Source organism: Balaenoptera musculus, chromosome 19, assembly GCF_009873245.2.
Source record: "Balaenoptera musculus isolate JJ_BM4_2016_0621 chromosome 19, mBalMus1.pri.v3, whole genome shotgun sequence".
In the NCBI taxonomy this organism is placed as follows: domain Eukaryota; kingdom Metazoa; phylum Chordata; class Mammalia; order Artiodactyla; family Balaenopteridae; genus Balaenoptera; species Balaenoptera musculus.
This window is the reverse complement of record NC_045803.1, coordinates 11,117,825-11,143,708: the sequence shown is the minus strand read 5'-3', so window position 1 is coordinate 11,143,708 and position 25,884 is coordinate 11,117,825. Positions and strand designations below refer to the sequence as shown.

The window sequence follows — 25,884 nt, the reverse complement described above, 5'->3', positions numbered from 1 at the left end:
TCCTGGACTACGCTTCCCAGAATTCCCAACGGGAGCAGGGACACAGCCTCATTCTCCTGTAGCGGAAGTTATCCAACTACGGTGTTCCCGGGCTACACTTCCCAGAATTCCCAGGCACCTCGTCGCCTTTCCAGGGCGGAAGTGCTGGCTGCTATACTGAGCGTGTGGATTGTACTTCACAGCGTCCCAGAATGAATTTCGTAACCCCGCCTTCCTGGAGCCGAAATGCTTCCAAACCTAGAGCGCTCTACTACACAATTCTGTATTTGCTTAAAGGCGCCTTTTTGGAACGTAACTGTCTCTGATTCTATGGATTTTCTGAGCTACCATTACCGAATCTCCTGGGGGGCAGCCCTTTCCGCAAGACTGCCTTTTCTCTTTTGGGTAGACAGTATTTGGATAGTCGGTATTCTCTTTAGGATAGTCAGTATGAATCAACTCTATACTGTTAGTCGAGCTTGGTCTTCCTCTCCCTTTTTTCTTCAAAAAAATTTTTTTTAAAACGTGACCAAAACAAAGCAAACTCAACCAGAGCAAACTCTATTTACCTATCCACCTACCTATTCATAGAAACTACCCATAAAGACAGACTAGAGAAGCTTGAAATGTGAAAAAAGAAGAGAGAAAGGGAAGGAGGGAGGAAGGGAATAGATTATATAAAGAAAGCGATTTGTAGGCAAAAAATGCAATACTAAAAGGAAATTGTGCTGCCTGCACTGGGCACTGAATGTAAGAAATACAGGATCTCAACCTTACTTTGACTCGATTGCTTCTTTTATTCTGTATGGGTGTGAATGCATCTAGAACTCTTGACACTGCTACCTCCCATGAGCTGTTCATTCCAAGATCCACAAGAATGGATATGAATGCCAAGAATCCACAAGAAGCAGATGCAACCACTGACCAGGGCATAAAGCAGCAGCAGCAAGTGTTTTCCACATTTCCTTGGCTTTAATTGCTAACTATGAAATGTGGGTCGTAAGGCAAATGGAAGGAGCTGTAGTGATACAGATAAAACATTCTAATATGGGAAGGGATAAATCCTTTATGAAATCTTGAATTTTTTTCTTTTTTGAGCTTCTAGTATCACATCACCTATTTTCACCCTGCTCTTGATATCATAAATACTATAAGTTGTCAGAAAACTAGCAGAAATAAAGAAAAAAAGAGAGGAGAAAGTTTAATTGCCCACTCTTCTCTTGGGGAAGAAATACATATTATTTTCCTTGGACTTCCCTGGTGGCTCAGTGGTTAAGAATCTGCCTGCCAATGCAGGGGACACAGGTTCGAGCCCTGGTCCGGGAATATCCCACATGCTTGTGTGCCACAACTACTGAGCCTGCACTCTAGAGCCCACACGCCACAACTACTAAGCCCGCGTGCCACAACTACTGAGCCCACGCGCCTAGAGCCTGTGCTCCACAATAAGCAAAGCCACCACAATGAGAAGCCTGCGCACTGCAATGAAGAGTAGCCCCCGCTCGCCGCAACTAGAGAAAGCTCGCACGCAGCAACGAAGACCCAACACAGCCAAAAATAAATTAATTTTTTAAAAAAGAAATGCATATTATTTTCCTTTATGCTAGTACATTAATTGTATTTGATGTTATATCACTTGACCCTCTTGTAATCTAGAACAGCTCCCCTTCCCCTTTTTTGTATGCCCTTCACCTACTGAACTAACTAGGTCAGTTGTCATGTAGGATTGCTTACATTCTGCATTTGTCCGATGGCTTTTTTGACCTGGCATTTATTGCCCTGAAACTTTGATATATTTTGTGAACTGGAGGTTAAAGGTTAGATTTTTGGCAAGAATAAGGAAAATATGGTGTTGAAAATAGCTGAACAAGGTCCCATACAGTGTCCAACTGAAACCAGTTCTAATGCTGGGCAAGTACTCTCACTAAGGAGTAAAAGAAAAATGACATAACAGCCACTATGTGAAAATGCTCAGTGGTTTAAAGAAGGGGATCATTTAAAGAAATTATACCATGTGACTCTTTAACAACCCCTCCCAAAAGGAAATGTTTTTTAAAATACTTATCTAATACGTAGCTTACGTATTAAGGAAGATCAATCTGATAAAAGGTAAGTTTGGGGGATAAAATGACAAGGAAATTTTAAAATACACTAGACAAAATAAAGAAAATGTTTTGTATACTTATGCTTCCAGTAATAATAAAATAGGTAATTTGGGACAAACATCTGGCACATGAAAGGTGGATACATTTTTTTTAAGTATTGGAAGGCATCAAAACACAAGGTAATGGAGAGTTAGTGGACTAAAATTCAGAAAAAGTTGGGGAGTCATGTATTAGGGGCTGCTTTTCTCCTGGGGTGATGGTCTAGTCAAAGAGCCGAAAAGCCTAGAAGCTCTGTAGCACTCTTGACACCCATTTGGGGCTAGGGGAACAAAAGGTGCTGGCAATACCTATAAAATACAGATCTTTTCAAGCACACATAAAATATTTACAGAAAGGGGTCATAGGGTGCGCCAAAAAGAATAACAACAAATTTCAAAATATTGAAATAAAACTAAATGCTTTCTGAATACAATGAAATTCAGCCAAAAATCAATAACAAAAAGATAATTTAAAAATTTCCATGTATGCATTTAATAAATTATCTCAGCTCCAAACCCAACCTTCTTTACAGTGCTTTATGGGGCTGGAATGAGAGGGAAATCTGCAGCTATTCTCTTTACTTTGCCATCTGGGTCTATGTTAGGCTCTGCCAATAGAGGGCGACAGTGATTCACATACTTGGTATCAGGATTTTAAAGTCATGTGTATCAGAATCACCTGAAGAGGGACTTCCCTGGTGGTCCAGTGGGTAAGACTCTGCACTCCCAATGCAGGGGACCCGGGTTCGATCCCTGGTCAGGGAACTAGATCCCGCATGCATGCCACAATTAAGAGTCCGCATGTCGCAAAACTAAAAAAAAAAAAAAAAAAAAAAGATCCCGCATGCCGCAACAAAGATCCCGCACGGCCTAAATAAACATTTAAAAAAAAAAACAACAAAAACACCTGGGGACTTCCCTGGTGGCACAGTGGTTAAGAATCCCCTGCCAATGCAGGGGACACGGATTCGAGCCCTTGTCCGGGAAGATCTCACATGCTGCAGAGCAACTAAGCCCATGCGCCACAACTATTGAGCCTGCACTCTAGAGCCGCGTGCCACAACTACTGAAGCCGACGCGCCCAGAGCCCATGCTCCGCAACAAGAGAAGCCACCGCAATGAGAAGCCCGCGCACTGCAACGAAGAGTAGCCCCCACTCGCCACAACTACAGAAAGCCCGCGCGCAGCAACGTGGTCAAAAATTAAATTAATTAATTAATTTTTTAAAAAGAAGTTAAGTCTGGGAAAGGAAAGGAGGCTGGGGTAATCAGAACTGTGTCTCCCTTCTGCACGAATCACAGAACACAAACTCACACACTATCCTGGAGACACAGACACACACACACCCCCTCCCACTTCTGAAAGAGAGACAGAGAGAGAAAATGAACCCAGAAGAAATTCAGGAATAGCCTGGATTCCTGCAGGGATCAGAGAAAAGGGCTGGTAGCACTGCAAGTGGGACTCATCTCTTCCTGGGCTCATGTGAGTTGTCAGGTAACTGAACATTTCTCAGGAAATTAAATACATTAACCAAAAGATACAATTACCTTTGGCTTTAAACCTTTTATTTGTGACTATCTCACTTAACTCTCCAAACAACTCTATTAGGTAAGTACTATTATTTCCCTCTTCTTACAGAAAAGGAATGCAAGGCACAAACAGATTAAGTTAGCTGCTTAATCTCACACCCCTAGGAGATGGCAGAGCTGCCGGGTCAGTTGGCGATTAGGAACAGACAGCACAGAATACAGGAGACTCAACCCTCAACCACCAGTCTTGGCCCTCAAGAAGGCTCACTCCAGTAGGGCCCAACCCCACCCTCTGCCTCTGGCTGCACATTCCCTCTCATAAGGCCAAGGACATGTCACAGTTGACCCCAGCCAAGCAAAGAAGCATTGCCGTCCCGTGCCTGACTCAGCTTCTCCAGGAGAAGGACTGCCACGACCTCACTTCCCTGGAGGAAGTGACTCTACCCAGAATTCCCGACAAGATACTAGCCACAGCCATGCCCCCCTGTAGCGGAAGTTCACCGCCTACAGAGCTGTTAGACTACACTTCCCAGAACCCCCACGTCATTGCCCTCCTAAGGCGGAAGGTTGGCTACTACCCTTAGAGCCTAGATTATATTTCACACGATTCCAGAGGAATCAGTGAAGAACTACTTGTTTAAACATGTTCACTTGTTTGATAATTAATCACATTTTTTCCATGTATTTACTTGCTATAGCGATTGCTTCTTTTAAAAACTTGACTATTCATATCGTTTGCTGTATTCATATCCATATTCCTATTGAGGTTTCATTATCTTAAGATTCCTGTTAAGGATTTTAAGCAATTTTCTAGCATATATGTCAATATATGTCCAATAGGTCAATATTTTCAGCCCAGTTTACTGTGTCTTCTACCTTTATGTATGTTGCCTTTTTAACATAGGGAAATTAATTTTTTTCCAAACAGACTTAATCATTGTTATATTTGCTTTGCTTAGAACTCTGTGCATCCATAACAAGCAACCTTTTCTGTGCTCCATTACTATTCCACGCGTTTTAAAAGTATTAATTTCATTTAACTCTCACAATCCCACTAAGTACTATATAATTATACCCTGGCAACTGATTCACAGAGATTAACTCGCCCAAAGTTATAACACTAGGAAGTGGCTGTGCTGATTGCGAGTCAAGGAGACGCTGGGGGAGCACAGAACCCAACAGACCATCAAACCAGCGATGCATTACCCCAACCTGGGACGCGCTAACCGCTGCAAACGCTAAGAGGCTCTGCCGAGAGGGAGGCGCAAATGCCTCTACCCCTTGTCCTCCGCCGACCATCGCTTCTCTTCCTCAAGGCAGAGGGCCGGGCCACTGTTGGTCCCTCGTCTAGGCTGAGGAGGTGCGGAATAGTTGGGACTCAAGTCTCCACTCCACATGGTGAATGATGGCCGCAACCTCCCCTGGAGCGGAAGTTCCTGCAACTCACTCCCCTGGATCCGGAGACCATCCGAGAGGTGCCACACCCCGCACTCCTGAAGAGGAAGTGTTGTCGATTGCACGCAGCTTCTGGACTACACTTCCCAGAATTCCCAACGGGTCTACAGCCCTGCCTGTCCGGGGTGGAACTGCCTCAGACTACAACTCCCAGAATGATCTGCGTGGTAGTGCTTCCACCTTCCCTCCACTATTTCTTTTGGTAAAATTCAACCTTGTATTTTTTTTTTTCCAAGAAAAAACTAGAACGTGGGAATTTAAAGGAAATATGGATATTTAGGGGGAAAAAAGAGAAGCATTTCACGTTAAAAGAAAATTAACACATTTTAGCAAGAAAGCTATGCCTATGACAAAAGACAAGGGACTTGGTCTGTGCTGCACTGGATATCGACCTTAAGGAACATGGAATCTCAGACTTGGTTTGACTCCATTGTCTCTTTATTTGTGCCTGTCTTCATCTACTTCTGACTTTGCTGCCTGGCATAAACTATTTACTGCAAATGCCAAGAATCCACAAGGAGTTTCACGCACTGTTCAGGCCGTAAAACAGAAACTGCAGTGTTGTTTCTGACAAATGAGAGGAGCTGCACTGGCAAGGAACTGGAGAAAATACTGTTTTAGGGAAAAGGTCTCTTTCCTCGAAATTTTTTGAGTTCAAACTCAGGCTTCCCTTTGACTACTCCTGTGTTGTTCTCTTTGACATCATATATTTGCTAAGAATATTTCTTTTCTACAGATCTGTTTAAACAAAGTGAGGTCATGATTATTTGAGGCTGTGGGGTAGGTAGGTTGATGTAGGAGATGGAGTCCATAGAACTATAACAAGTGAAACTACAGGAAGTATGTACTTACCGCTTTCCTTCTGGACAGGAAATAATTTAAAAAATGAAACTTCTAAAAATAATATGAAAGTATGGAGAATAGTAATATGAAATATCAATACTAAATACATACACCTTAAATTTAACACTTAACATGCCACACTGGCTTCACTTATCATTTTAAAATTTTGTTACTAAAGGATTTTAAAAGTCTTTGACATAGTCATTTCCTTCCAAATACCATATTGCTTAAAAATAACATTTTACAGCTGGTTTATTCCAGTCACTATCCAAGTAAATCAATTCATTGTATTTGATTGTTATCTCAGCTGAGGCTCATTTATTCTAGAACTATATCCTACATACATACACAAGCAGTGCCATTTTTTAATGTCCTTGAACTGTTGGAGAAATCAAGATGTCGAATTAGGTGTCTGAATTCTGGATTTGTCTAACGGCTTCTCATACTTTCTCCTCTAATCTTCTAAATTTCCTGTAAAGTAGAATTTTGACTTAAAGGCTAGATTAGATACAGGTTTTTTTGTTTTTGTTTTTGTTTTGGCAAGAATACTTCATAGAAGGGACTGAAAGTATTTGAACAGAAATATTCCATTCAACCAAAGCCAATGCAAATCCTGGGCCAGTTTCTCTCCAACAAAGAGAAAAACAAAAAGAAATAACAGCAAATATGTAAAAAAACACACACATGGCTTAAAACAAGCAAACCACTATCACAAATCACATCACATGATCCCCTATATAACAGATTCTATCTTTGTGAGAGGAAAAAGAATATTTGGTAATCTCAGTTTTGGAGTTTCACATATATTAAACAGGGTAAGATAAAAGCAAAGATTTTTCAGATGAGGAAAATAATTTGGGGAAAGCATTACAACACTGAAAAGTGAAGTGTAGAGTGGTGGAGGGGGATGGTTCCCAGTGCTGCTCTGCATTCTAAAAATCTTTTCTGTTAGTCACAGATTGTACTTGATCTTTTATAACTTCATTTTTTTCCCTCCAAACAATATGTGAAAAATTTGTAGGTCTAGATCATTTTTAATGGTGTATATTATTCCATTACATGGGGATACCATAATTTGCTCAATCTTTCTCTCTCTCTTTTTTTTAAACATGAATCTTTTTTTCTTTTTCTTTTTTTTTTTTTTTTTGGCCACACTGAACAGCATGTGGGAATCTTAGTTTCCTGACTAGGGATCGAACTGGCGCCCCCTGCAGTGGAAGCGCAGAGTCTTAACCACTGGACTGCCAGGGAAATCCTTGCTCAATCTCTTATTCATGGATCTTTAGGTTCTTTGCAATTTTTATTATTGCAAAATTCTTAGAAGATGTTCCCTTCTGAAACCATCTTTTCCAACTTGTGCAATTATGTCTGAAAGATAAATTCTGAGCAGTAGGATTAGTGGATCAAAGACAATGCTCCGTATACACTTTGATACATTTATACAAAATCCTCTCCAGAAATGTTACACCTGTTTTTTTTCCCCACTAACTTATGTGAGGATGCTAACTTTTTTCTACTCCCTTACTGACAATGAGCTTTGTTAATCTTTCACTATTGCCCACCTGAATCGGTAAGAAAGTAATACTTCAGGGATGGTTTTATTTGCATTTGAATGGCTGTTTCAGATACAGACAATAACTAGTATGAAAATGTAATGTAAGGAAAACTAGGAATAAAATATGATCCAAATGAAGAAACCTATAAATAAACTAAGATACAAAAAAATATATTGTTATTGAAGAGGAATAAAGATATTGTAAAGGTATCTCCTCCTCCCAAATCCAACTATAATCCAAAACTAAATCACTATTTTGGTAGGAACATGACAAAATGAGCACCTTCTAAAAACCCATCATTAAACAAGACTGCTGAGAAACAGTGGTGTCTGCTTCTGACAATGAACACTTTGGCTTGGCCTTCTATAGTTGTTACTCACTTCAGTAAATGTTAGTTTTACTTAATTTTATTAAGACTATTTGCAGGACACCATTTTTTTTAAATTGCATTTAAGATGTGAGCTGACAAAATTTTTCACTACACATTACGGAGTTTCTCTACTGCATGGGGGTTTCTTATGTCCATAGATTGCACTTTTGGTAAAGTTTTATCACATGCACACCACCTGGAACAGGTCTCTTTTATGTACAGACCAATGAATGAAGATTCTCACTAAAGAAGTCCTACCTACACCACTTAAATGCCTGCACTGCCACAGAGTGCCTCAAAGATTTAAAAGTTTTACGGACCTCCCTGTTGGTCCAGTGGGTAAGACTCCACGCTCCCAATGCAGGAGTCTGGGTTCGAGCCCTGGTCGGGGAACTAGATCCCGCATGCATGTAGCAACTAAGAGTTCACATGTCACAACTAAGAAGTCCGCATGCCGGAACTAAAGATCCCTCATGCCACAATGAAGATCCTGCGTGCCGCAACTAAGACCCGGCACAGCCTAAATAAATAAATAAATAAATATATATATATATATATATATTTTTTTTTTTTAAGTTTTGAACTCGAATTCTAATGTTGCTTCCTTATGTGGACGCCAGTGACTGTGAAATATGTTGCTATTAAATCCCTCTGTACTAGGCAGTACAGCCTAGGCAATGTTGTAACAAATAAACTGCCCAAATCCCAGTAGTGTAACACAATAAATGTTTATTTCTCACTCAAAAAAATAAAAGTCCAACACAGATAGCCACCTTCCCCATCATTCCCGTCTGGAAGAAACAGCCTCCAAAATCACCACGACAGGAAAGAGAAGCCTGGAAGACATCCCAGATGCTTGTAAGGGCTAGTCCTGGAAGTAGCGTATATCACTTTTGCACACACTCCATTGGTTGAAACTCAATCACATGGGCCCACCCTTAACTGCAAGGCCTGCTGGGAAATGGAGTCTTCCTATGTGCCCAGGAAATAGAACCAGTACGAATATGAATACGTATCACTATCTCTGCCACACCCTTAAAATATCACTTCTACAGAGCTTCTCCTGTGTGGAAATTTTAATGGATTTGAAAATCTGAGTATGGCCTAATTCTTACCATACTAATAACGTAGCTCTCACGTCTGAGCGCTATTTTGAATGTTCTTAATGGAGACTGTCTTTCTAGAGGAGACTCCAAAAACAAAAAACAAAACAAAAACACCTAAAGATTATGGCTGGACTGAAGTTCTTACTTTCCTCATCCCAATTAGAATTTCCTTCCTGGGCATACCCATTAATGGGAATTTGACCTGTAACTATTGCCACAAACCACTCATTTGTCAAGAATCACTTTCTAAATTCAAAAAATAAATAAATAAATAAATAAATAAATAAAGCTTCAAAACCTAAAAAAAAAAAAGAATCACTTTCTTTGCCACGACAGCAGATGGCAGTTGATGAGAGCTTCAAGGAAGGTGTTGAGAGCCACAGTGGTTTTCCTGGAGTGCCCTTAAGAACCACGTGCTTCAGTGCTGCCAGCTGACATCATGGGTGGTCTTGTCCCTGTCCTTTGCTCCCCCCGGCCCTCCCAATGTCTGAGTAAGCCTCTGTCATCTGGAACACATAAGTGGCTTCTGTTTTCCTGATTGAACACAGACTGACTACATTTCTAATGTTTCTGTTCTCTTGTGCAGGCTTGGCTGAGTAAGAAGGTCTGAGCTACATATTTCCTGAGCCTTGCCATGCTCATGACATGCATAGTCCATCTCATCCCTATGTGCTGTCTGACGGGCAAGAGGATAAGAGTTACGACGGAAGCCCTTCCCGCATTCCTTACACTTACAGGGCCTCTCTCCTGTGCGGACTCTGAGATGAACGTGAACATCGGAGTTCCGAATGAAGCCCTTCCCACACTCATCACATTTACGCGGTTTCTCTCGGGTGTGGTCTCTCTGATGTAAGTGAAAATAGGAGTTGTAACTGAAGCCCTTACCGCACACTTGGCATGTGTACGGCTTTACTCCCGTGTGAACTCTCCGGTGAGTGTGCAGAAACGAGCTGTAGGCGAAAGCCTTCCTGCACACGTCGCATTTGTAGGGTTTCTCCCCCGTGTGGACCTCTGGTGAATGTGCAGGTGTGTGCTTTGGCTGAAGCCCTTTCCACACTTGCCACACCTGTAAGGCTTCTCCCCCACGTGCAGCCTCCAGTGGACTTGGAGGACGGAGCTGGAGCCGAAGCATTTGCCGCACTTGCTGCATTTGTAGAGTTTCTCTCCAGTGTGGACCCTCTGATGGACAAGAAGGCTGGAGCTCTGATCGAAGCCCTTCCCACACTCTGTGCATATATAGGGCCTTTTCCCTGTGTGGACTCCCTGGTGGATACACAGAAGCGACCTGAATCTGAACCCCTTCCCACACACGTCACATGTGTAGGGCATCTCCCCCCTGTGGACTCGGTGATGGTTGTGAAGAGAAGAACTGCGCTTTGCCACATTCGATGCCTTTATAGGGTTTGTCTCCCAAGGGGCCTTTCTGATTCCTGGGAAGGTCTGAGCTCTGTTTGCAGCCCTTAGCCCACTCCTGACCCTCACAAGTTTTCTCCCCTGAATGGGTGTTATAGTGAACAGTAAGTCCTGAGCTCTGACTAAAGTCCTTTCCACACTGGTCATATTTATAAGATTTTTCTCCTGTGTGAGCGCTGTGATGAACATGAGCTTTTGCATCATCTATGAAACCCATTCTATAGTTATTACACCTGAAAGGTTGCCGCACTGCATAGACCACGTGACCATGTTTGACTGTTGACTTCATAACCAAGTGTTTCCTACAGGCGGTGTATCTGTAAAGTTCCTCTCCTTTACATTCTTGGAAATCATTACCATCACGTGAGGTCTGAAAGAAGCTGCCATCACACTGAGCACATCCATCCAATTTCTCTTCCATATGAATTCTCTTGTATACTTTCCCTGAGAATTCTCAGGCTCGATCAATTATGTTGGCTTTCTTCCAAGATTCCGGGGTAAGGACCTGTGTCAGGCCTTTCCAAGCTGTGATGTCTTGATTTTCTAAATTAATGGCATTTATTACATACCTTTCATTTTCAGACACTCCTGCCCACTCTTCACAGAGGGAAACATCTCCTTCGAAATATTGGGGACAATCTCCTTGAAGACTCATGACATAATCCTGACTCACACTCAATTCACTGATCCTTCGTTTCCAAATCTGCCAAAAGTAGAACACTTCTGGTGAGAGGTAACTCAACCTTTTTTCCTGAAGGTTCGAAATGTTGTTTTTAATCCTGTCTCCTATGAGGAGAAAGAGAATTTGGCTAAGTGAACAAGTAGATCATCTACCCAAAGGCTTTGAGGAAATGAAGTAGGATGGGATGAGAAGTTGCCACTGGCTCCTAGTCATATAGGAAACAATTAGAAACCCAGTAATTCTAATCTGTGAGCTGCTAATTAAAAACCAGGTATTGAAGGGAAATCAAAAGAAATCTTGGAAACAGTTTATAAAGGAAGAAATTCACCTCTCGGCTATAAGAGTAGTTGATAAAAAGCCTTTAATCATTTTGCTACAGAAGGCATGGGGAAGGCTCCCATATGATTCATGTAATATACATAATCATGGAGTTCTGGACATGGTGAGAGGCACAAACGATCACAGGGACCTTCCAGGATCCTGTAAAAGGTTGCAGAAACAAGTAACAAGTCCTATCTCCTAACCATGTCCCTTCCTTTACATCACTGTTATATGGGATAGAACTATCATGTATGTTTGTGTACAACCTTCACAACTGTACAGGGTGGGCCTACAGCTGCAGTGGGGATTGAAACGGGGATAACATTGTGAAATATGAGACATCCTTTTTATCTTTCCTGAGGTTCCCTGGCTTCATGAAGAGACAAAGTCCACCAAAATCCTGCCATCCAATTCCTCAACTTCTCCCCTTTGAGGTTACTGCAGAATCTCAGCCATGGCTATGAGAATTGGCAGCATGAAACTGTCAATGGCCTGGCACCCAGGGAAGCAAGATTGTACTAAAGGGTCATAAGAAACAGGGGTTTGAGGCAGAAGAGGATGGTCACACCCTTGGCACCCAAAAATAGGCTTCAAAATGTCACAAAAACCACGGTTAAAACCAGCTGGACACTGCTTCTGGTTCAAGGTAATTTTCTGAGTCATTTTATTGAGAGTGACTGGTTCATAAGGTGGTGTCAGAGAAAAGGGAAACAGGTTTAAAGCAGCAGTTTTCCACCTGTTTTGACTGTACCCATAGTAAGAAAAGCATTTACACTGTGACCCAGTACCTACACGTAGACACATACCATAAAATAGTTTTATCAGCTGAGACTGACCTTACCAGGTGCAATGTACTCTGATAAATCCTTTTGTGTTCTAGTCCATTAATCTATTTTGCTTTTCAAAAACTGCTAGTTATGACATGGTCACTTGATTTCAGGACTCACCAATGGGGTTGCACCTTGCAGATTTAGCCCAAGGAGCCCTGTTTATAATCTATGGACATAGTGGTACTTAGTGTCACCTGGTTATTACAAGCACAGGGTCTACAGCCAGATTGGGAAGGTTCAAATCCTAGTTCCTCTGACAAGCTGGGTGACCCTGAGCAAGTTACTTACCCACTCTGTGCCTCAGTTGTTTCCTTGGTAAAAGGGGGCCAATGATAGCAACAATCTCATAAACTAAACTGAGGTAATACATATCTGTATATGGGGCTCTGAGAAATTGAAATTAGGTTAGATATTGATCAGCAAGGAAGCAAATCAGCAGACACTTATATTGCACTGACTACCAACCAGATCCTAATTTGGTTCCTTTAACACTAGTTTGTCCAAAACATTGGTTTTGCTCTAGAGGCAACCAAGGGACCAAGGCCTTGGTAATGTGTGAATTTTCTCAATCTCACTCTGAGAAATATGAGGAGAGAATGAGAGCCTAAACGTGTGAGGAGGTCAGGGTAGGCTTGCCAACTGCATCAGATGCCCACAGGGCAGGGGGCGCAGGGTTGACAAGGGCTCCTCACCAACACCTTACAGGGGACCACCTGTTCACAGTTATCTGCTAAAACTCATTAACTGCAGGTTCCCACCTGCACGTGCATCTCTTAGGAGATTTCTCTCTGGTGGCCAAAGTTTCCCTTTGTGCTCCAACTGGAATATTCTATCTGGTGTGAAGCTGACCACTTGAGAAAACAGGACCAGTGGTTTGATGCTTACTTACAGGGAGGTCGCTGTTCTCACCCACAGAGACCAGGTTCCTGAAGTTCTCCAGCATCACGTCTTGGTACAGGTTTATCTGGGTGGAGTCCAATAGCACAAGCTCTTCCTCGGTGAAGACCACAGCCACATCCTTGAAGGTCACAGTTTCCTAAAACGTCAAGCACATGCCACATTCATCATCTGCACAAATGACCCCTGGAAGAAGAGCCACGTTGGAAGCTTTTGTGCCAGTCATTAAGTTGTGGTTTTCTTGCTCCAAACCCTCTTAGTTCCCTGACCAGGGATTGAACCCGGGGACACAGCAGTGAAAGTATGGAGTCCTAACCACTGGGCCACCAGGGGATTCCCCAAACCCTCACTTTTAAACCACACTTTCTAACGCTGGAGCTGAGGCTCTGCAAATCACATTTCTTTCTTTTTTTTTTTAAATTAATTTATTTATTTTTGGCTGCGTTGAGTCTTTGTTGCTGTGTGCAGGCTTTCTCTAGTTGCAGAGATTGGGGGCTACTCTTCATTGTGGTGCATGGGCTTCTCATTGTGGTGGCTTCTCTTGTTGTGGAGCACGGGCTCTAGGCGCCCAGGCTTCAGTAGTTGTGGCACTTGGGCTCAGTAGTTGTGGCTCGCAGGCTCCAGAGCACAGGCTCAGTAGTTGTGGCACACGGACTTAGTTGCTCCGCGGCATGTGGGATCTTCCTGGACCAGGGCTCGAACCCGCGTCCCCTGCATTGGCAGGCGGATTCTTAACCACTGCGCCACCAGGGAAGCCCCACAAATCACATTTCTAATCTGACAACTGGCTCTCAGTTAGGCTCTGGAGCTGGGGGGCGCTAGAGGGATTCTGCAAGGTTAGGGGAGGGAATGGAGTTGGAGGTAGTGAGCCAGGAAATACGTACTGATGTCCTACAGCCCACGTGGCACAGACACTGTAGGGAGAAGGGGTTAAGAATGAGGGCTCGCCCAGCCTACCCACCTTCTCCCTCCATAGCCTCAACTACAGAGTCTGGGAAAACAAAATACCCATTTGCCGGCCACCCTTGCAGCTGGGTGGATCCCTTGCTGGGATCCTATGCAGGGATTGCTATAGGGTTCCGGTACAAGGACAGTCCAAAAATATTAATAAAATAAATGTATAAATCAATAAACATGAATGCAAAAATTTTTAAATCTTTTCCTTAGCACCCAGCACCATCTATGAAGTACCCTTGTAACAGCTTGAATGCTTGCACCTACAGGAGATACTGTGGAAAGAGAAACGTACTGAAGGACACCAAAAAGAAGCATTTTTGAGATAATCAGGGAAATTTGATTATTGTCTGGGTATTAGACAATAGCAAAAATGTATTGATACTCTTAGTCCATTTCTGTTCTTAGAAATACATACTGGAATATACAGGAGTGTGTGGTCAATTAGATTGCTATTTAGAAATATTCTCTCTCATGCTCTCCAATTCCACTAAAAGACCTGAGTGTATTTCCTTGCCTCTTGACTTTGGATTTGGCCACATGACTTGTTCCAATTCTAAGCTTAGGCCTTAAGGGGTCTTGAAAATTTCTGCTTACTCTCTTGCCCCTCTGCCATTGTCCAACACAACCGAGCGAACAGACACAAAAACTGTTACCACAAGCAGAGTGCACCAAATAAATACATATGGCATGGGTTTTGGGGCCAGGCTGCAATAGCTGAGGAAACTATTAGAAGAGGTTGGGAAAGTGGTAACCTGGGTGATGTAGCCATGAAACGTTTTGTAAAACTCTTGCTGGCAGTTAACTTAGAAGACAGAAAGTATAACCTAATGAATTTGTGAACTTGGGCAAGATGTTTTCCTGGCAAAGGGTGAAAGTGTGAGCTTGTTTATTTTAGCTGCATATAGTAAGTTACTTTAAGAAAGTGAGGGACTTCCCTGGTGGCACAGTGGTTGAGAATCCGCCTGCCAATGCAGGGGACACGGGTTCGAGCCCTGGTCCGGGAAGATCCCACATGCCACGGAGCGACTAAGCCTGTGTACCACAACTACTGAAGCCCGTGTGCCTAGAGCCTGTGCTCCACAGCAAGGGAAGCCACCGCAATGAAAAGCCCACGCACTGCAGTGAAGAGTAGCCCCCATTCACCACAACTAGAGAAAGCCTGTGCACAGCAATGAAGACCCAATGCAGCCATAAATAAATAAATAAATTTATTAAAAAAAAATTAAAAAAAAGAAAGTGATAAACTCAGAAAAAAAAACAGTACAGTATGAAATAACATGCTACCTGCATTAGTCTTTAAAATTCTCTGAAAATACTTTGGGAAAGAATAAAGAAAAGTGAGAAAAAAGATTAAGCAAATGTGGCAAAATGTTAATTGTTGAAACTGCATGACAGGTGTTATATATGGAGATTCATAGTACTATTTTCTCTTTTTGTGTATTTTCATAATTAAAACATTGCTCATGATTTTAAAAAATCCTTGCCTCCACCTCATGATGGTCTTTTTGATGTATCAGCTTGGCTAGACTACAGTCCCCAGTTATTGAATCAAACTTTAATCGAGGTGCTGCTGTACAGATATTCTGTAGATGTGATTAAAGTCCATAATCAGTTGACTCTAAGGGAGGTTACTCTACATAATCTGCGGGGGCTGGGGGCTGCTTCAATCAGCTGAAAGGCCTTAAGAGCAGAGCTAAGGCTTCCCTGAGAGGAGAACTTTCACCCGCAGACAGCAGCTTCACTGGGTCGAGAGTTCCAGCCTTGACCTTCCTAATGGGCTGCCCTGTAGATTTCTGACTTTCCCAGCCCCCACAATCACATAAGCTAATTCTTTATAATAAATCTTTAGGGGCTTCCCTGGTGGTGCAGCGGTTAAGAATCCACCTGCCAATGCAGGGGACACGAGTTCGAGCCCTGGTCCAGGAAGATGTCACATGTCGCGGAGTAACTAAGCCCGTGCGCCACAACTACTGAGCCTGCGCTCTAGAGCCTGCGAGCCACAACTACTGAAGCCTGTGTGCCTTGAGCCCGTGCTCCACAACAAGAGAAGCCATTCTCAATGAGAAGCACATGCACTGCAATGAAGAGTAGCCCCTGCTCTCAGCAACTAGAGAAAGCCCGTGCACAGCAACAAAGACCCAACGCAGCGAAAAAATAATAAATAAATAAATTTATCTTAGGGACTTCCCTCGTGGCGCAGTGGTTATGAATCTGCCTGCCAATGCAGGGGACACGGGTTCAACCCCTGGTCTGGGAAGATCCCACATGCCACGGAGCAACTAAGCCCGTGCGCCACAACTACTGAGCCTGCACGCATACAGCCCGTGCTTCACAACAAGAGAAGCCACTGCAATGAGAAGCCTGAGCACCGCAACGAAGAGTAGCCCCCGCTCGCTGCAACTAGAGGAAGGCTGCGCGCAGCAACGAAGACCCAACACAGCCAAAAAATAATAAATAATAATAATAATAAAAATTGAACTGCAGGGAAAATAAATTATAAAAAATTTATTTTAAAAATCTTAAAAAAATTGTTTTTTACGGAAGTATAGTTGATTTACAATGTTGTGTAAATTTCTGCTGTACAGCAAAGTGATTCAGTTATACGTATATATACAGTCTTTTTCATATTCTTTTCCATTATGGTTTATCACAGGTTATTGAATATCTATAGTTCCCTGTGCTATACAGTAGGACCTTGTTCTTTATCCATTCTATGTATAATAGTTTGCATCTGCTAATGCCAAACTCCGAATCCTTCCCTCCCCCACCCCTCCCATAATAAATCTTTTAATATTTATCTCCTACTGGTTCTGCTTAGCTGGTTGAACCCAGATTGTTACATGTCCATTCAAATCTTACTACTCAGAGTGTAGTCATGTATACTGATCGTGCACTCAAATGCTGTGGCAATAGCAAATCGCTATAAAAGTTTCTCAACGCTTACTCCTGATTTCTGTATTTCTGTACTTATCTCTTGTGGACCAGGGACAAGCAGCTCATCGACTGGGACTGGTGTGCAAACTGCACTTGGAGCAGCTCTGAACCAGACATCTTGACCTTCCTGAGCCTGTTTCTTCATTTCTCCAAAGGGAATAATGCCACTACCTCTCCCAGCTGTCATAAACAAGGTAAAGTGCCTACCATACGAGTCACTCAAAAATTGCTGTCTTCCTTTTGGAAAATAGAGATATCCAATGGACATGGCATTTAAGAGAAAGAAAGGAAACTTTAACTTACCTGGAGCTTAATCATACTGTCTTCCTCTTAGAACGGGCAGGAGCCAGAGAAGGCAGAACTGCCAAGAAGAAAGAATCCATGAGACCAAGGGTTTTGACAAGTTGTGAATGAATATTGGTTCCTTCTGATCTGGAAAATTTTCTCACACATTCTTCTCTCCCAAGATATCTTTTCCTCTCTTCTCACTCTCACCAGACCGAATTCCCACCTCCTCAAGCCATCCCCCCACATCCCAGACCCTTGTGTAACTCCTGTCTCTCTCCTCAAGCTTTTGGGTCAAAACTGACACATTCTTTTTCCTTTTCTCAGACGTGTGAATGTACTGACATCACTTACATCCTAATGACTGGAAAAGAGGCTCCGGAATTGCTCACTTGGAGAGAGATCTAAGGTGACAGGCGGCTTCTTCTGCTCCCTTTTTTGTTTGTTTGTTGTTTTGTTTGGCATGCGGGATCTTAGTTCCCCGACCAGGGATAGAACCTGCGCCCCCTGCAGCAGAAGTGCGGAATCTTAACCACTGGACCACCAGGGAAGTCCCAGGGTTCAGTTTTTTTAAGTAAACTTTTTATTTTGAGATAATTGTAGATTCACATACAATTATAAGCAATAATACTGAGAGATCCCATGTATCCTTTATCCAGTTTCCTTCAGTGGTAGCATCTTGCAAAACCATAGTACCGGGATATTGACAATGATACAAACGAGGTACAGAACATTTCCATCACCAAAAGGATTTATCATGTTGCCCTTTTATAATCACCCCCCCTTCCCTTCAGCCCTCCCCTCTCTGGCAACTGGCAACCATTAATCTGTTCTCTATTTCTATACTTTTTTCATTTCAAGAATGTTATATAGGGCTTCCCTGGTGGCGCAGTGGTTAAGAATCCGCCTGCCAGTGCAGGGGACACAGGTTCGAGCCCTGGTCCGGGAAGATCCCACGTGCTGCGGAGCAACTAAGCCCGTGAGCCACAACTCCTGAAGCCCTGGCGCCTAGAGCCCATGCTCTGCAACAAGAGAAGCCACCACAATGAGAAGCCCGCGCACCGCAGCGAAGAGTAGCCCCTGCTCACTGCAACTAGAGAAAGCCCGCGCGCAGCAGCAAAGACCCAATGCAGCCAAAAATAAGTAAATAAAATAAATAATAATAAAATGGAAAAAAAAGAATGTTATATAAATGGAAACATGCAGCATGTGCACTTTGAGGATTGCTGTTTGTCACTTGGCATAATTCTTTGGAGAGTCATCCAGATTGTTGTGTGTATGCATAGTTTGTTCTTTTTTAATTGCTGAGTCATATTCCATGCTATGTACGTACCACACTCTGTTTAACTGTTCACCTTTGAAGGGCATCTACATTGTTTCTGGTTATATTCAGTTTTCATATTACTGTGACTGCGACATTTTTTTCACAACCAAGTCATTAGTACACTATTATTGTATTTCCTTCTTAGTATATGAGGAGCTGTAACTTTTTGTTGAGAAGTGCAGCCAACCTGTGACAACCCGGCAGAGAGAGAATCGAGGGATTACATACGCCAACTCACGCGTCTTCCTCTCTCCAAATTCTCCTGTTGTGACTGCCCATTGGCCAAAGACAAGCCAGGCCAGAGGGCAATGGCGGCCTCTCAGGGCAGAGAGCAGGGTGGAAAGGTGGGGAGTGGATCCTGAGCTAGAAAACCAAAGATAATATGGCACATGATGCCTCAAGACCCTTGCTTTTCCTCACCTGCCAGAGCCCACACACTCTCCCCCCACCAATGCCTCTCATTCACTTAATCCGATCATCACTCTGATCTGAGTTACTGCAGCAGGAAGGAGACCAGGTGCCCATAGCAACCTCTTGATGCAGAGAGGACCTAGAGGGCAAGCTGCAGCTGAATTTGGAACTGCAGATGCCCAGAAATACAATTAGAAATATAAGCCCCTGGGACTTCCCTGGTGGTCCAGTGGGTAAGGCTCTGCATTCCCAATGCAGGGGGCCCAGGATCGAACCCTGGTCAGGGAACTAGATCCCGTATGCATGCTGCAACGAAGATTCCGCATACCACAACGAAGACCCGGCTCAGCCAAATATATAAATAAATATTTTTTAAAAAAAGAAAAAGAAAAAGAAAGAAAGGCTGCAGAACTGAGGAGAGAGACTAAACTGAACTCTTCTAGATGTACCTAGCAACCACGTGGAATCATCTGGGGACCAGGATAAAGACCATTTCCTCTGTGTGTGGGAGGGTCAATGTCATGTGATCAAGTCAGAGTTGTAGATCTGTGATCTGTGACTCTCTGAGCCAAAGGACTCTATGAAATCACTTTCAGCCCTTAGGCCTGTGGCAGGACTGCAGACAGGGCAGTCCCTTATCCACTCTTATTTGCCTTTGGACAAATTAGGAAAACACACCCCTTCCTCAAGACCCTTTCCTTCCACCTGTTGGAAAATTACTATAATACACTGATTTTGTTAAAACAAGACACTTTTACTGCTACCTGCTGAAAAACTGTGTGTGTGTGTGCGCATGTATTCCTTAACATGAATAGCACACTTTAGATGTGGTCTCTTTGCGCAGTACCCAACCTGCACAACTGTATACTGCAGTCCTAACCTCAGAAAGCCCATTCAAAAACCTAAGACTAGTGAGACACGGCTTGTGCACAGGACAAAGCCTATTACTGGCTAGGTTCAAGTGACTGTGAACTATGGGACTAGGGAAGGTCTTTTCTAATGACCTTCTCGTATACCCCACCCAAGGGGATCATTCTACTACAGTCAGACCACAGGATCTTGTACAGACATCCATTGTTAACACGTTTCACACTGTACGGCAAGTTTTCTGGTTACTTTTTGCTTCCTCTCCTGTAACATGTGCTCCGTATGAATAGAGATTGTATTATTCATGTACATGTGGCAAGTTTAGCATGCAACAGGTGCCAAATAAGTGAATGAATGGGGAAGTCTGGGCCTTGGCCAAACTTAATTTTTAGACTGAAGAGGTCAGATTGTGAGATCAAAAGTGCAAGGAAAACTGCTCATATTTGACTATGAGAAAAGGTAGCAGAGCCTGGCTGTTGAGACAGTAGACTCTGAAACCAGACTGCCTGGGTTCCAGGCTTGGCTTTGTCATTCACTGGTTGTGGGCCTCGAAGCTTGGCCTTGTCATTCATTGGCTGTGGTGCCTCAGTTCCTGCATCTGCACGAGACAGGATATTAAGAGAACCTATTTCATAGTGTGGTTTTGGGAATTTGATAAGTTATCACATGTAAAGTGGTCAGAACATTGCCTCACATAGAGTGAGGAGTCAGTAAGTGCTGGCTATTGTGCACTGGGCTGTGAGCTAAGAGCTGCAGCTATAAAAGTAAGATTGAGTCCTTGATCTAAAGGGGAGGCAAAGTAGGGGGTACAGAAGTGAGCCAATTCATTCACGGGAATGTGAGAAGGGCTGCAACAGACACTCCACAAAATCGAAGAAAGACACAGGGAAATAGGAACCCAACACTCCCTGAGAGGGGTCCAGGCAGTCAGGGAAGGCTTTAGAGAGATGACAGTGGAGCTGTAGCTCATGTCTGAAGAAACAGTAGGCATCTGCCAAACTGACAAGGAAGGGAAAGGATAAAGGGCCACAGTGGCAGTGTGGGCAAGAGAACAGATATGGGAAATACTGTGGTCCAATCAGAGACAGGAAGCACTGGGTACAGACAGGAACACAGAAAATCACAACAGGGCAGGGTGGCTAGGATGGTGCCGGAAACATCACCAGCGGCCAAATCCCGAAGAATCTTGGATGTCATGTTAAAGAGTCTGAACACTGTGTTGTTGTTATTATTATTATTATTTTCTTTCAGGTCTCAGTTTCAATGTTACTTCCTCCAGGAAGCCTTCCTTGATAACCCCTACTACATTAGATACTGTGTTAGTCTGTTCCAGCCACTACAACAGACTGTGTGGCTTATAAACAACAGAAATTTACTTCTCACAGTCCTGGAGGCTGGAATTCCAAGATCGGGGTGAGGACCCCCTTCCAGGTCGCAGACTTCTTGTTGTATCTTCACATGGCAGAAGGGGCAAGGGAGCTCTCTCAGGCCTCTTTTAGAAAGGCATGAATCTCATTCATGAGGGCTCTGACCTCAGGACCTAATCACCTTCCAAAGCCATACCTCTTAATACCATCACTCTGGCCCTTAGGATTTCAGCATATGAATTTGAGGGGGACACAAACATTCAGACCACGGCAGGTACCACGTCTCCTACCATACCGCTATATTGTAGTGGTTTAATTATCTTCTGCTTTTGGCTCTAAGCTCAGAGAGGTCATGGACTGCATTCCCTCGTGCAACGCATATTTATTAAGTACCTACTGGGTGCCAGGCAGTGAGCTGGACGCTGAAGATACCGCAGTGGTCAGTGCTATGGAGCAAAAAAAAAAAAGGGGGGGGGAAGGGGGATGGGGAGTGAAACAGGGTGGTCAGGAAAGGGCTCACTGAGGTGATATGTGAGTAAAGATAAGGGAATAAGTAAGTAAGGGAGTGAGCAATGCAAGTATCTGTAGAGAATGTTCTAGACAGAGGAAACAGCAAGTGCAAAGACCCTGAGGTGGCAGCATTCATGGCACACGCCTAAAGTGGAGTGAGGGAATGAGCAAGAGGAGATGAAATACAGGTAAATGAGAGCCAGGGGGTAGATGGTGTAAGGTCACTTGAAGGATGTGGGCTGTTAGTCTCATTAGTTCAGAGCAACGGGAGGATTTTGAACAGAGTGACATGATTTAACTTGGGTGTTAACAGGATCATGCTGGCTGCTGTTAAGAAGGGACTACCAATGGCAAGGGGAGGAGCAGGAAGACTAGTTAGGAGGTTTTCACAAAATCCCAGCCAGGAATGACAGTGCCTTGGATCAGGGCTGTAGAGGCGGAGGGAGTGAGAAATGTTTGGGTCCTGCATTTATACTGATGATCTGGTCAACGGGATCTGCTGATGGCTTGCATGTGGGCTGGAAAAGAAAGACAGGAGAGAAAGCCTTGGCCTCAGTGACTGGGAGGATGGGGTTGCCGTTTACAGAGATGGGGAAGACTATAGGAGGGGCAGGTTTTGAAAATCAGGAGCTCAGTTTTGGAAATATTAGGTTTGAGATGTTGAAAAACACACCTATACTTACAGAGATAGAAGAAAACAATTATTCCATTTGCAAGAGACAAAAGACATGAACGACCTATGAATCAATTTCACTAACAACGAAAACTACAGAATTTTATTGAAAGGCCTGAAGCTCTGACTGCACCTTGGAGCTCACAGTGACTCTCAGGGCATAGGGGTCTAATCTGAGGGGGAATCCCCAAGGTCTGGCCCCATATACTATGTGTAACTAAGAGGAAAATGGAACCTTCCTATGCTTCAGGCACTTCCTAGTTAGTTAACTGGAAAATTGTTTCCAAAATATTTAATTACGGAAATTTCTAACACACACAAGGCAGGCAGAATAGCATAATGAACCCGCAGGTACCAATCACTTGGCTTAAACAAGTATTAACACTTGGTCACTTTCGTTTCAACTACACCTCTACCGGTTCCCCACATACTCACATATTATTATTATTAATTTTTAACTAGATCATTTCCTTTTTATTTATTTAATTTTAATAAATTCATTTATTTATCTATTTTTGGCTGCATTGGGTCTTCGTTGCTGCGCGTGGACTTTCTCTAGTTGCGGCAAGCAGGAGCTACTCTTCATTGCGGTGAGAGGGCTTCTCATTGCGGTGGCTTCTCTTGTTGTGGAGCATGGGCTCTAGGCGCGCGGACTTCAGTAGTTGTGGAGTGCGGGCTTCAGTAGTTGTGGTTCGCGGGCTCTAGAGCGCAAGCTCAGTAGTTGCGGCGCATGGGCTTAGTTGCTCCGCGGCATGTGGGATTTTCCCCGACCAGGGCTTGAACCCCTGTCCCCTGCATTGGCAGGCGGATTCTTAACCACTGCGCCACCAGGGAAGCCCTCACATATTATTTTGAAGCAAATCCTTGACATCATATTATTTCGTCCATAAATATTTCATTAAGTACCTCTGAAAGATATGAAATCATTTAAAAAATGCTAATATTACACTTCAAAAATTAACAGTAATTCTCTCATTTTATCAAATGTAGAGGCAGTGTTCAAATTTGTTGACTGCAATTTAACAATTTACTATGTGCCACAATCCCCAAAGATTGCACTCCCTGGCTCATAGCATGCGAGGTGAGGATGGGGTTAATAATTTGGGGCAGTTCTTTTCAAACTGTATTCAGAGACATACTCCAGATGTATCCCCGTAGAGAAGGGATGTACAGTCTCAGCTGCCCCCCTATTTCCAGAGGCCAGAACTTCCGCCCTAAAGTCAAGAATGCCCCGCTGGGGCTTCCCTGGTGGCGCAGTGGTTGAGAATCTGCCTGCCAATGCAGGGGACACGGGTTCGAGCCCTGGTCTGGGAAGATCCCACATGCTGTGGAGCAACTAGGCCCGTGAGCCACAACTACTGAGCCTGCGCGTCTGGAGCCTGTGCTCCGCGACGAGAGGCCGCGATAGTGAGAGGCCCGCGCACTGCGATGAAGAGTGGCCCCCGCTTGCCGCAACTAGAGAAAGCCCTCGCACAGAAACGAAGACCCAACACAGCCAAAAATGAATAAATAAATAAATACATTAAAAAAAAACCTCATAAAAAAAGAATGCCCCGCTGGAGTCAGAGCTGCCAAACCCAAACCTAGCGCTCAGAATCCAAGACTCCAAGAATCTAGGCGTGCTGAGCCAAAATCGCCCCCCGCCTAAGTGAGGAATGAACAGCCCAAGCCGTCCCCCATATCGGAGATGAACTGCTTGAGTCAATTCCTCTCCCCAGTCAGGGGCTCATGGCCGAAAACCAGCATCTCCAAAACCTGAGCCAACGTCCCCAGTCCCCGGTCTGGGTCGAGATGCATGTGCCAAGACGGACACCAAGCCTGACCCGGAGATGCACATCCCAAGCCATGACCCAGCAGCCTGCAGGGGAACCACCTGAATCAATCATCGCAAACGAGCCCAAGCTCTCCCGACTGCACCTCAGGGAGGCCGGGCCGGAGCCCCTCACCACCCCGCCCCGCCGAGAAGGCCCCTTTATCGGTCACCAGTACCCGCTTCCAACTCCTCCTATTCCAGTCGATAGGGCCGGTTACAGCTTCCCACCTCCCCACCCCCATGCCCAGTGATACCTCGGAAGGGAGCGCGGTCCGGTCCGCACTCACCTCAGCGCCCCAAAATAAGTCGCCCACAGCCCCCCCTCAGGAACCACGGCGCATGCGCAAGGTAGCCTGCGGACTACAACCCCCAGAATCCCCTGCGCGGCACCTGCGTCCGCGCCCGGTTGCCAGGGGGTTCATGGTGTCGCTGGGTCCACCCGGACTTTATTTTTCTAAAATAATAGTAACAATCACAATAGCGATAAAATAACAGTGAAATGTTCATAATAATTTTAAAAAACCTCTCTCTACCCATGATAAAAAAAGGAGAGGTAAGATTTGAAGACATATCCCTTAGTTTTATAAACACGTAACTTTTCAATTAAAATTTACTTTCTTTTTTCACGGGTTGTTTCTATTGAAGGGGACTCTGGAAAATCTTCCATGCTTAAGACCTGACATAACCCTGTAATTTCCCCCTTTGGAGAAGCAGGAAGAAGTAACTAGTAAGTAGCTGCTGTCCTTTATCAGAGGAATAGTACTGAGTCTGGGGTTCTCTTTAAAGAGACCAATTTCAACAAATTACGAAAACTTGTAAAGTTTTCAGATTCTCTTTGAGAAGTCTCCCTTGTTGGGGCTTAATGCTTTCTCTCAGTTTAAGATTTCTATTACAGAAGACGTCCTTTCTGATGCCCTAAATTTGAATTGGGATTAATTGAATTGGGCCCTAAAATTGAATAAGGATTACATTAGAGCCTATAATTCTGGCCTGTAGGGAAAGAGCCAAAAACAAAAACAAACAAAAATGGATGAGAACAATCTGTGTCAGCTCTAATCCTAGATTAGACAGTTGGTGATTGGCAGGAGTTGGAGGAAAAATATTCAACTATAGCTTGACATTGCAACTTCGGGCACATAAAGAGAACAGTGCTTTCGGCCTGTCTCTTGTCATTTGATGTCTTGACATTTCAGTTTCTCTGATTAAAAAAAAAATCTAGTAAAATCTGCCACAGACATGATAGTCAGCCTTCATTTTGGCAGATCCTAACAGTCTTTTTTTTTATCAGATGGGGAGGAGGATGTTTTCTTTAATATGCCTCAGTGATATTTGTGATAAATATGTAGATCCTCCACATTTGAGTTCATTTATTCTCTTTTAGCCTCTCCTCTTTGACCTCATCTTCCACTACTTCCTCACTTGCCCATTCTGGTCCAACCACACTGGGCTTTGTGCTGTCAAACCTGATCACTGTTCCCTCTGCTGGTATGTTCTTTTCCTTGGTGGCCACAAAGTTTGCTCCACCTTCTTTATTCTTTGCTCAAATGTTACTCTCAGTGAGGTCTACTATGACATTCCTATTTAAAACTGCAACAGCCCCCAGCACTTCACCATCTGCC

General features: G+C 43.7%; 1 protein-coding gene and 1 non-coding gene across 3 annotated transcripts; one reads left to right on the top strand and one right to left on the bottom strand.

Moving 5' to 3' along the window:
* Window positions 1-2,814: 2,814 nt before the first annotated feature.
* Window positions 2,815-2,887, top strand: TRNAG-CCC. The gene has a single exon. It is a non-coding gene; the product is annotated as a tRNA-Gly (tRNA).
* An 8,571-nt stretch (window positions 2,888-11,458) lies between these two features.
* Window positions 11,459-24,578, bottom strand: LOC118885548 (zinc finger protein 806-like). Of its 2 annotated transcripts, none has more exons than XM_036834256.1 (4): window positions 24,520-24,578; window positions 17,319-17,376; window positions 13,113-13,263; window positions 11,459-11,556 (listed from the first exon to the last, which is right to left on the bottom strand). In XM_036834256.1, the coding sequence occupies exons 2-4, from the start codon at window positions 17,331-17,333 to the stop codon at window positions 11,483-11,485; spliced, it is 240 nt and encodes a 79-aa protein (XP_036690151.1). In that variant the 5' UTR covers window positions 17,334-17,376; window positions 24,520-24,578; the 3' UTR covers window positions 11,459-11,482. The 2 variants fall into 2 exon arrangements, with proteins under 2 accessions (XP_036690151.1, XP_036690152.1); XM_036834257.1 differs by having other exon boundaries at window positions 13,117-13,263.
* Window positions 24,579-25,884: the final 1,306 nt, after the last annotated feature.

Coding starts and splice junctions, on each gene's coding strand:
- LOC118885548 (XM_036834256.1), bottom strand. Junction 11,557..13,112: donor GAACAGCGACCTCCCTGTAA/GTAAGCATCAAA, acceptor AACCTTTTACAG/GATCCTGGAAGGTCCCTGTG.